Source organism: Pteropus medius, unplaced genomic scaffold (genome assembly GCF_902729225.1).
Source record: "Pteropus medius unplaced genomic scaffold, Ma_sr-lr_union100, whole genome shotgun sequence".
Lineage (NCBI taxonomy): Eukaryota > Metazoa > Chordata > Mammalia > Chiroptera > Pteropodidae > Pteropus > Pteropus medius.
This window is the reverse complement of record NW_024346667.1, coordinates 18,988,899-19,001,497: the sequence shown is the minus strand read 5'-3', so window position 1 is coordinate 19,001,497 and position 12,599 is coordinate 18,988,899. Positions and strand designations below refer to the sequence as shown.

The 12,599-nt window shown below is 41.7% G+C and overlaps 1 protein-coding gene across 1 annotated transcript in view; it reads left to right on the top strand.

The window, feature by feature from the left end:
- The window catches only part of EBF2 (EBF transcription factor 2), a 182,215-nt gene that overhangs the window by 137,726 nt on the left and 31,890 nt on the right, over nucleotides 1–12,599 (top strand). Inside the window, exons 8-10 of the mRNA XM_039876146.1 lie at nucleotides 3,151–3,268; nucleotides 4,766–4,896; nucleotides 5,826–5,952. Of these exons, the coding sequence (XP_039732080.1) occupies nucleotides 3,151–3,268; nucleotides 4,766–4,896; nucleotides 5,826–5,952 (376 nt within the window). The remainder of the gene's footprint in view (nucleotides 1–3,150; nucleotides 3,269–4,765; nucleotides 4,897–5,825; nucleotides 5,953–12,599) is intronic.

The following is a 12,599-nucleotide window of genomic DNA, read 5'->3' as shown; positions in this document are numbered from 1 at the left end:
CTAAGATATTTGAAATATTAAAAATGGGAACTTGTATCTATCTATCTATATATATGTATACGTGCACACACACATACATTTGGACATAATTTAAAATCTTGTAATAAATTTTGCAGACACTGAAATAATTCAGGTTAATTCCCTTGCTGTCATGAGAGGCCAGCGCTAGCCAGCAAGAGATTAAAATTTATTTCCATTGTTAATAGAAAATAATGAAGTGCATCTGAACCATCAGGGTATGTCATTCGGGAAATGTTCACTTTGGAACTGAGTCTCACTCCACCCAAATGGACAATGATGAAATCGGCTGGCTCGAGAAAGCCCCATATTTTGTAGCAGGAATGCACGAGGAGCATTAAAGTACAGTATGACAAGAAGCTTGTGGAATGAATTAAAGTGGTCTCAGAGAGATTGCTCTTACATCTACATAATCCTCAGGCCGGCAGGGCTCTCCTCAGTGTGCCCAGTATAGCTCATTAGCAATTAAAGCCTTAAGCACCCTTTCATTTTTGGTTTTCTCCAGCGATAACAGCTAATTCTTTGAAAATTCACTCACATACACAATTTACCAAAGAGGTCTGATTCCTCTTTTTTCTCTATCTTCTCCTTTTATTTTTGGAGGGTAAGCATATGCAGAGAATAATGCTTTCAACCCTCACGTTCATCTCAATCCCAAGAGCAGGAGGTGGCTTCTCTCTCCCTTCGACTATGACGCCATCTTATGCTCTGCTGAGATGGCCCTGATAAGGCCTTGTGCCTTCATGCACTTGCTGAGAGTGATGAGTAGCCCCTTCTTATGGTGGCTACATGATAGGAACATGATGGAAAGACTCTCCCCAGACTCTTAACATGGTAACATGGACACAATTGAAAACAGACCCAGAGCTAGATAGGCTGAATCCCTGAATTGTGAGCAATTATATTGATGATAATTTTCTGCATGACAACTGAGGTTCCTTTACATTTATTCTGATGTCACAGAGAGGCAGGGACACCCTACCTGTAGTGCATTCACAAGTGAGGAATTGAAGTGTGGGAGAAACATGTAGCCGACTAAGGAACACATTATTATGTTGTCTTTGAATCTCCAGGGCCTGACATAATATTCTACATGTAGCAGGAACTCAATGAATGCTTTTGCATTGAATGATTGAAGCCCACTTATGTCCGTGCAAAATTTCCTGTGTGCTACTGTCAGGCCTATGACACCAGACTAAGTGAAATACTTTGGGGACCTAAGGTTTTAGGGATTCTCTCAAACCCCTATTATACTCAAATGCATATTTAAAAAATTTAAAAGATATCTAAAACTCTAAGTTAAAAACAAAATCAGAAGAGTGTCGTCAAGGAAGGGGTAGTGGGTAGGACTGACTGAGAAAGGACACATTGTGACTTTCTGGGGCAGTGGAAAGGTTCTATATCGTGATATGGTGCTGATTACCTGGGTGTATTCATTTGTCAAAATTGTGCAGCTAAGATTTCAATGCATGTACATTTCACCTAAAAATGGGGATTCATTGTACTATTCTGTTTATTTCATTTGCTTGAAATTATTCATGGCAAAAAAGTTTAAGTGCCATCTAATGAATCTTATTTCATATTAGGAGGTAAGGCAGGGTCAAGGTTTTTTCCATCTTCATTTAATAAGTAAGGAAGGGGTGGCATAAAATTACAAGTCGAATATCATCAAATTTAATTTTGGGGTAGACAGGGAGACAGGAAGAATCACTCTTAAACATGGCCCCTATTATGTACCTATTCAATGCCTTTCCTCAAAAGGTATATATATACATATACGCACATACATACACACACATACATATGCATGAATATGTATATAACAAGTTCCTTTCTCAAAAAAAAAAAAATATCGCCATGCATAACAAGTAGACAAGTAGACTCCTATCCAGGGTGACTCATCTTCCTGGGTCAAGTAAGTAGGTGGCGGGTATGGTATGTTCAATTCCACTCACTTCTGCTACACTTTACCGACTTATCCGACCTTAGCCTGTCTCTGCCTCTTTGAAATTCTCCCACACCCTTCATCTGCAGCACACACACAGAGCTCATTTCAATCTGAATCCTTGTGCCACTTGTTTTATGTGTAAACTGTGTTTCTCTAGCCTAAAAGTAAGCTCCTTGAGGAGAAGGGTCACGCCTTGTAACTTTTGGTACCCAGCCCCTGTGTCTCCCTTTCTAGAGCCTCCTCAAAGTCTTCGACTATGGAAGGCGTTCAGTGAGTAATGTCATCTGTTCTATTGACTGGTCAAACAAGGCAGAGGCGAGGTGGTTAGGAAGAGAACTCATTCAGGCTATGCATGGAATGGTTCACATATATTATCTCATTTTTATCTTTATTTTATCTCATTTAGCCCTCGAAATAGGCATTGTTTAGGCATTGTTTATGTTTTACATATGAGAAAAATGGAGATTTGAAAAAGTTAAGTAATATGTCCAAGGTTATAACTTAAGGAGTAGCAGGCGTGGGGTTTGAGTTTAGTTTTACCCGACTCCAAATCCACGCTCTCACTACTCTACACCCATCACTTCCCCTTCCTCGGGGTAAATGGTCTCCATGCTCAACACTGAATTCCAGTAACCTTATCTTCTCGTCTCTGCCACTGCTCTCTAGTGGGTGAGGACACCACAGGCACATCATCAGGCAGCATCTCCATGCCAGCATTGCTTTAGCGCATGTCAGAAGTGCAAGAACCCAGTCCTGAGCTTGGAGAAATGACCTCCCAGCTGGTGCTTAGTTCTTAGCTTCCCGATCACACACAATCAGCTTCTTGTTGCCACTGCAGCCCGAGGGTCAGCCGGCAATGGTCGTCCAAGGCCTTTGACAGTGAGCTAGGTGACTAGAATCAGCAGGCAGAAGGCCAGTGTCCCAATTTCATCACCTGGGCACAGTTAGAACACAAATACGTGACAGTGTATGGGTGAAGGGTGGTACCTTTTTCAATGAAGCTCTGCCATAATTATAGTAGGAAGACAATCTGTCAATATGCTGAGAGCATGGCCCTGTCCCCAAATTCTGTCCTGTCTCTCATTAGCCATATGGAAGTCTGGCAAACAGAATTCTGGTACATTTACAACTTTATGTGAAACTAACGCCACACCACCTTTTTTTTTTTTACTTTAAATGTGCAGGTTGTGTTGTCAACAACGGTGAATGTGGATGGACACGTGCTGGCTGTTTCCGACAACATGTTTGTTCATAACAACTCGAAGCACGGGCGGCGAGCGAGGAGACTGGACCCGTCAGAAGGTAGGCCGTCTGCGGTCTGCGCTGCGCAGGCAGACGAAGATCTTCACAAACTTCCTCATTTGAATTTCAGATTTATGGTTCTGAGTAGGAGTGGAGAAAGTACACAAGACCATGCCTTAAGTGAAGCTGTAAACACCAACTCCACACACGCCCCGATGCTCAGGCCCCCATGCCTCAGACTCACCCATTCAGTTCCGTGTTTTTCTTTTTGCTAGACTGGTATTTCGGGCAAAGGTAAGCCTATGACATCTTAGTTAAACAGGAACATCGCAGTGCCAGACATGTATGAATAAGTGTCAGATGTGCCCTTAAACAGATTGTGGGCAAAACAAAACAATGTGCAGAATGAAACTGACACTAATTGATTTTTGTTTGCTTGGACAAGAAGAAATCATGGTCTGCTCTGCATAGTTTTCCATGTGCATTAAAGTAATTAGAAATACCAGTAACTGTTAAACTTCAAGTTGTTTGAAAAATTAAAGTATATTAAGGAAAATAACTGACAAACCTAAGTGAAGTTCATCTAAGTTCTTCTCCTTCCTTCCGCCCTCCTCAGCTCACTGGTGTAGGAGGCCTTGTACTATAGAATGAGTGGCTAAAACTAGGCAAATATTTTAGTGTGATGTTTGGCTCTGTATTGCCCACCAGCCCCCACCTCGACTCAGCCCTTAAAATGTGTCTTGTATCATTTTAAATAGGAATTAATGAACTGAAAGAAAATGATTGAATCAGTAAAGAATTTGGAGTGGTGTTAATTCTCCCACAGTGGGCACCGAAGGGGAGAAGAAAACCCTCGGGTTCAGAACTAGGAACCCATCCAGTTTCTTTTGACTGATTGGATGTGATTGACGGGCTGTTCAAAGGGGGCTCATGTTTTTGGAGTCCTGCCAAAGTTCTTTTCCACCTTTGACCCTGTCAGCTTTGGAAATGGAGTGATGGATTGACTTTAGTTATGGCCTGAAAACCATATTGGGTTCCTGTTGGGACATAAAGTCCAGAGGCTTCAAACATATGGAAGAAGACGGGAGTGGGGGGGAATCCTTTTGACAAAGTTAGGGAAGCGATTAGAAATTGTCTCTTGATAGAGCTGGAAAAAGCCTTCACCTATGATAGATGTGGCTTTCTCCTTTTCTCTTTAGCACATTAACTGGCCTTATAAATCTTAACATCTTGGGGCAGAGGAGGTGGAGAGAGAAAAGAGATTTACACATTTCCAGTGTGGTCAACTTATAAAAATATGGAGAAAAACAACAGAGTTCTAAAAACACCCTTTGCACAATTAGCTAAGTGTTCCATGTTTTCATATATAGCGGTCAACTCATTAGGCTTTAATGACCTGGTGAAAACCAACAACCAATTAGGGAGTGACGGCAAGTCAGTGAAACTCGACTTGAGCTTCTTGGAATGACCAACAGCTTTCAAGAGCAGCCAGTCCCCAAAACTCCAAACTTCAACCACTGAAGGGCAGACGTGACTCCTTCTTTTCTATCTTCTTAGCTACACCGTGCATCAAAGCCATTAGCCCAAGCGAAGGCTGGACCACAGGAGGAGCCATGGTCATCATCATTGGGGACAACTTCTTTGATGGCCTCCAAGTGGTGTTTGGGACCATGCTTGTATGGAGCGAGGTAGGCCAAGGCAACTGCTTCCCTGATATTCTTTGGCCCAAATGCTGTTTCGTTCTGGAGAAACTAGTAATTCCTAGAGCACTGGCAGCATGAGTTCACATTATTGAGTACCTGCTTTGAGCAGGGCACTAAAAGCTAAAAGACATGTATGCCACAGTTTTCTGCAGGCATGGATCCCTTAACAGGTAAATATTCATCGCAATATTATTTATAATTGTGGAACATTAGAAATAGCCTAGATGTTGAATAGTAGAAGAATGATTAAATAATCATTCCACCTTTAAAAATTGTGTTTTGAAGAAAATCTATGGCTAGGAGAAGAACGCATGTTTGTGCTGTAATGCTAAGTGAAAAAAAATCAGGACAACAGTGTCTATGCATGTAAAATATAATTATATGATACACATTCATAGAAAAGTACTGAAAACACACTGAAGCCTGATAATGGTTGTTTTGGATTATACAATGTTAATATTTTTCTTCATATTCTCTGTAATTTCCAAATTTTCTAAGGTGGAAATGTTCTACTTTCATAATGAGAAAGCCAACAAGACATGTTACAAAAAGATAAATAACGATGCTATGTTGAATATGGAAATTGCCAAATCCATATGTGAGGTCACAGCAGTGTAGGACTTGGGAGGAGGGAGTGACCTTAGGGGTGGGGGCAGCGTTGGCATGGGAGGTGGGAGGGACTTGAGCTGGGCCAGCAGGAGGGAAGAGACCTAGACAGGTTAGCTGAGAGAAAGTTTTGGGGCAAGAGAGAGAAACATGTGAGACACAGGGACGGGGTGGTCAGAGCATTTGGGGTGTCGTGAGTACCCCGGTGTGCCCTGGTGGGAGTACTGGTGGAGAGACTCATGCTCTCGGTATCCCTGGTGATAACTTGTGTAATAGGTATCTCATTTCCCTGCCCATTCACTCCTCAGCTAATAACTCCTCACGCCATCAGAGTGCAGACTCCTCCTCGGCACATCCCCGGAGTAGTGGAGGTGACACTGTCTTACAAATCCAAACAGTTCTGCAAAGGAGCTCCAGGGAGGTTCATCTACACAGGTAGGTTTGAAAATTATTCCAAGAGGGACTGGCTCCTAGTTCACCTTTGCACTGGTTCCCAGTCTCACCGCTTCATAATCATTCTAACTTTTCTAGGTCTTTCTGCTACTGTGCAGAAAGTGAACTGGATGATAGGCAGTGAATGAGGAAGTGTAGGCTTGATTTTAAATTTGTATTTGACTCAAGCAATTTCTGTGTGTTCTGGAAGATGGTCATAGCAGCTCATTTCAGGAGGCTAGTCTTATAAATTTAACTCTGCTGGACCATGCTCAAATAGACTTTTGTCTAAGCAACCATACAAAAATTAGACAAAGTTGCCGGCTATAACTAAATTTTCTCAAAAAGGGTTCAAGAAAGTTGCCCACTAATTCTGCAGAGTGATTCAAATTATTTTAAAATTTTATGAAGTATAAATTATCTATTAGTTCAATATTTGTTGAATATCTACATTGTATCTACTACATTTTCTAGGCAGAAAGTATAGTGACATATAACACTTAGTTCCTACGTGGAAGTTTAGAACTTTTGGAGGAGGCAGCGGTATGTTGCACAGAACAGCTGGAGAATTAGCATATTCAAAACATTTGGTGTTTCCAATGAATGGAGTAGGTGTTCCAGGAGGAGAGAGTTTAGTGTGGGCTAGAGTGGAGATGAACACTGAAGACTATTTTTAAGGATGAGAAGGATTTGGCTAGGCAAAGAGAAGGAAGAATGTTCTAACAGTGGGAATTTCGTGTGCAAAGGCCCAGAGGGTGAGGTGAGCGGTGCCTGGAAGAGAGGGCTGGCTCCACGGCTATGGCAAAGTTCGGGTAGAACTTAAACCAGAACTCAGCCTAGATGAGCGAGGCACAGGAAACCAAAACACAGCTTAAAAGTTCTGTTTGGTACCTATAGTAGTCAGATTCACAGAGACAGAACGCTGAATGGTGGCTTTTGGGGATGGGGAGGAGGGAGAGTGGGAGCTGTTGTGTAATGGGCACTGAGTTTCAGTTTTGCAAGATGAAAAGAGCTCTGGAGACGGGTGGTGAAAGCACTTGACACTATTAAACTATATACTTAGAAATAGTTTAAGATGGTAAGTTTTGATATGTGTATTTTATCACACTTTTAAATAATGGGGGAAAAAACTTTGTATGGGAGTTTGGACTTGATTTGGCAAAATGTAAGATGACATTGAGGGTTCCCATGCTAGGGAAACGAGTACTGTTGATGTAAAGACTGATTTCGTCGGGGGGAAAACCGAAGCCAGGGAGACCAACTAGGATATTGTACTTTAAGAGAGAAAATAGTGATTGGAGAGAAAAAAAGATACAAACCAAGAAAGTATATCAAACATTTTATGAATTTTAGTAACATTACTTTATAGTGTGTTCTCTCATTTGTATTTGGCCTCCTATTCTTGTCTACGGGCAGATATCAATTAGGAGTAGATGGAAGAGGGTGGAAGAGATGGTCTCAGAAGGGAGTATAGGGGACGGAAGAAGTGTAGGTGGCACTTCTGGAGCACCAAGGTGCAGGGCTCAGGATGACAAGGAGGAGCCTGCGAAGGAGACCGAGCAGGAGCAGTGGGTGGGATAGGACGGCAACAGAAACATGGGCCGTCCCTGAAGTCAGGTGAGGAACGGGTCTCACTTCAGGATGCTCTCCATGTATAGCGCTGCAGCACCTCTGTTTTCCCAAATACACCTGCTGTATATGGATGGCCTGGGAGGAGAGAGGTCAGACTAATACCAATCATGGTGCATCCGGTCCTCAACTCTCTTCCGAAGTAGTGAACAATCGTGATACTCAGTGGGGCTGTGGACGTTTGAAGCCTAGTGTTGTGTGTGTGTGTGTGCGAGCGTGCATGTGTTAACTTCCACTGAAAGCAGAGGTTCTCACCCTTGGTTTCACTTTAAATCACCAATGCCCATGCTGGACCCCCAGACCAATTAGATCTGAGTCCTTGAAGGTAGGACCCAGGTATCAATGTAATCCCTTTATTTGTTGAACAAACATCAGCTCCATATGATTCTTAAGGCACAAAATCAATAATATCAGTATGCCTCTAACAGCTTTCGGGTCTAGAAGAGATAGTCATTTGTAGATTACAATAATTGGTTTGAGTCCCATAAGAGATATAAATGCAAAAAGGCTTGTCAGAGCACTGAGCAGGGAGTAGCTGAGTTTGGGGAGTCAGTGAAGGCTTTCCAGAGGAGGGGACAACAGAGTGACATTTCAAAAGCGAAGTGGGGACTTCCCAGACAGAATAGAAGAGGCTATGATCCACAGGTCATGGAAACACAGTGCCTGGTGAAAGAGGAGCCCACATCACCATAAAAATAATAGATGTCATGTTACATGTAAATTCAAAGAATCTTAGCGATGATGAGACATTGAAGATCATCCGGTCAAACTCGTTCTTTTGCTGATGAGAAAATTGAGACCCAGGGAGAAGTGACTTCCTCACAATTGTCCACTGAACTCAAGATGGATTCAGAGCAAGGACTCAGGTCTCTGGCCATCCCACCTGGTATCTTTAATTTAGCCATGTAGTGTCGGCAAAGAGCTCTCTTTTCCTAACATGCTGAGCCATTATTGACTTACTCATGAAGGGGGTGTTGGTTGAGCATGCACAGTGTGCTCAGCGCTGCGCCATGTGCTGAGGTCATTTCAGACAAGTGGGACCAGAGGGATCCTTCTTTCCTCAACATTAAGATACAGTGATTTAAGGTGAACCGCTCATGCTCTAGTGTCACACCGCCTGGACGCAGTGCTTGGCTTGCCTCCTGACAGTTCTTAAATCTTGCATAAGTGGCTTAACCTCTTTATTTCCCCATCTGTTCAATGGGCTACCTTACCTCACAGAGTGGTGGTGAGGACTAAATTATACAGTGCACGGAAACAGTGGCGTGCTGGTAAAGCTTTAAGAGCTGGCTCTCTAGGGAAAAGGTGAGGTTGGGGGAAGCATTAGTTTGTAGGATTTGCTGATTTCCATGGTGCAAATATTGTCACCATGGCTGATTTTGAGCTACCAATATGACATCAACCAGCTCGCCAAATTCCTGAAAATTTAACAATGTGCTCTCATGAGCTGGTACAAGTCAGATTTGAACACTTCTGTATGTAAAGTACTTGGGATAGAGAGCAATTATGTCTTATTATTCAAAAGGTATTATTAATATTCTTATGATCACTATTAGTCTTATCATCATGGAGACTGACTTGAATAAGGAATTACAAATGTGATGAGGATTAAAAGTTGTATAGGATACTGTGGATATATGCTAGTGAAAAGGAATCTTCTTAAAGATGATAGGGAAGGCTGAGAACAGTCCTAAAACAGAAAACAGTATGTGTAAAGGTCCTGCAGTGGGAAAGAACATGGGATACATTTGACGGCCACTAAGAATGAGTCAAAGAGAGACCAGGTTCAAGCTGGAAGAGAGGGTCGGGGCTGCTCTTTTGGCTCCACCCCAGGTGCCATGGGAGCCACTGGAGTATTTTAAAGCTGGGGAATGCCATGATCAGATTTGCCTTTTAAAAGATCATTCTGGCTGCAGTATAAGAGGATGGCTTGGAAGCCAGGGCAGATTCAGGGAGGTCAGTTAAGGGCCAGTGTGGTGGCCCCGGCCAGAAATGATGGTAGCTTGGACTAGAGTGCTGGCAGTGGGGACAGGCAGAAGTGGCTGAAATTTAGGAGGTAGCACTGACGGGACCTGATGATTGATTGGATGGGGTGAAGGTTGGGGAAAAGAGGGGAGGAAAAGACTCTCGGGTTTCAGGTTTGAAAAATTGGGTGGGTATAGTTTAGAAAGTGATTTTTAAAAAGGTATAAAGTGCTAAAGGGAGTTCAGAGGAAGGACAAAATACTTCCAGCTGGCGGAGAGGTGGGAAGACTTAATATTGTAAAGATGTCAATTAATGAATACATTTAACATGATGCCAATCAAAGTACCAACAAAATGTTTGGGGGAACTTTACGAAAGTTCTGGAAAAGTAAAGGTGCTAAAATAGGACCCTTCGTTTTGAAAAATGAGAGGGACTTGGCCTACCCGACATTAAGAACTATTTCAAGTTTAGTAATTAACAGAATATGGGGCTTTGTAGAAACATACAGAAATGTCATGTAATGAAAGAAAACATTTAAAAATAGTTTTTGTACACACGAATAGCTTAAATACACAAGTATCTGTATACGTGAGGAACCACCTCAGGTCCATGTGGAAAAGACAGTTTAACAAATAGTGTTGGGCCAATTAGTGAAGCATTGAAAAAAAGTTAGATATCTAATTTCATATCATAAACTGAAATACTTGAATTAAATAATTTTCATTAAAAATGTAGACATTTCAAAAAGTTTTTATAAACTTGAGCCTTGCCAATCTCGGACAGAAACAATCAAACATAAATATGTGATTACATAAAAAGAAAATTTTTGCATATCAAAGTGGCAGTCATTAAATCAAAAGGAAAAAGACAAACAACATATTTGTTATATGACATATGATCTTACATATAAAAAATTCATTCATTTGTTCAGTAGAAGTTTATTTTATGCCTACTATTTTTCAACCACTATGTTATGTTATATGTGCATTGTGGATAAAGAGGTGAATGTTATCTGTCTTACAAATTCAGGAAGAAAAGAAAAATACCTAAATTAAAAGCTAGCAAGGAACATCAGGAGTTAATTCTGGAAGGAATACAATTAAGCAATAACATATTTTTAAAAGTCCAAATCACAATAATAATCAAATAAATGCAAATTAAGGCAACTACATAACATTTTCCTCCATCAAGTTAGCAAAGAGTTTCTAAAAAAATAAATAAAAGAAAATAAAATCAGGTTGGCAAAACTAAGAAAGTGGAAAATTTCTAACCCTGCTATAGGAAGGTTGATTACCTTAACAGTACGAGCCTTAAAAATTTATGTACTCTTTGACCCAACAATTCTACTTTTAGGAATGTATACTTAGAAAATAATTGAGTCTTCCTGAAGGCTGTTTATTGGAGAACTGTTTATAGTAGTGAAAAATTGAAAATGTCCTTAGTGTTCATTAGGGGGCTCATTAAATAAATAACAGAACATCCTTCCACTGAAACAGTTTTTAGACATTAAAAGTAATGCTGTGGATGGATATTTAGTTACATGAAAGATTTCTGTAATACAGGTTTTAAAAAAGCTTAAAAACTGTATGTACAGAGTGGTACAATTTTTGTATGAATATGAAAAAAGAAGAGTTGCATAAAATCCCAAGAAAGGTCTGGAAGCCTGCATACCAAGATGTTAACAGTGGTGGGGGTGGGGTACTCGTATTATTATTATTATTATTATTATTATTCATTTTGCTTACTTATACCAGTTGACCCTTGAGCAATGTGGGGGTTAGGGGTGCAGACCTCCCATGCAGTCAAAAATTCACATATAACTTTTGACTCTCCCAAAACTTCAGTTTTCTCTCAGTATCTGCAGGGAGATTGGTTCCAAGACCCCCACAGATACTGAAATCCATAGATGCTCAAGTCCCTTGTATAAAATGGCATAGAACAATGCACACGGCTGGCCCTCTGCACCAAGGGATCCCCAACCACACATCAAAAATGCTGTTTTTGAGCCACAGTTGTTTGAATCCGAGGATGTGAAACCCAGGGATACGGAGGGCCAACTGTTTATTTATTGAAAAAAATCCATGTATAAGGGTACTGGCGCAGTTCAAACCCATGTTGTTCAATGGTTGATTTTTTTTTTTAATTAAAAGTTAAGCAAAGAAACTAAAATATAAGAAAATTAATGTCACACATGTTTAAACACCAAAACAGCACACATTGGCAAACCTGATTCTTCAGGTACAAAGAAAGTATGTCCCGCCAGGGAAGCAGCGAGGCTCCTTGCAGAAGACTGACTGCCTTTGAGAAGGCAGGACCTTGGGAAGCAGTTAGGGGTGAGGGGGTGGGAAGGCAATAGCATATACTCTCACAATCAGAAGAAAACAGAACTACCACACCATTCAGGATGCCTCAGGAGGTTGTCATTCTCTCTAAAAACTTCCACCTTGAGGTTGTTGGACCAAATGCAACTCAGGATGGTGGAGACAGTGGCTGATATTATCCATGGAGGGTTCCAGACGCCACAGGAAATGGATTGGTGGTCTCTTGTCGTGCCCACTCACTGAGCAGCCGGGGACGTGGAAAGCTAATTACAACCCTTTGGGAATCTTAGTCCAATGGCTAAAAAGGCAATGGCTTCCCCAGGTGACTGAAGACAAGACTACTCTACCTCAGAGGTGAGGCCTACCTCAGCGAAGAATCCTGGCCTTCTCCCCAGGAAGTGACAGGCAGAAGCCTCTTGGACTTCCAGCTAGCCTGGCCTCCAGAGCCACACATTCTGAGCCTGCTGGGATCAGCCCTTCCAGTCCCACATCCAGTGCTTAGCTGCAGGATAGTGTGTCTGAGACCATGACAGGCCGAGGCGAAATCCTCAGCTCCAGGGGTGAGGTGGAAATATAATCTTGATTCTAGAGGAAAAGAAAAACTTGAAATGTGGAGAGCTGTAGTGGGGACAGAGTGAGCACGCAGAGGGCTCTAAGAGGAGATGCACTAGACTCTCTGACCCAGAGACCTGCTTTCGGATGCCAGCAGTGTCATCGATGACTTGCTTGTCCTTT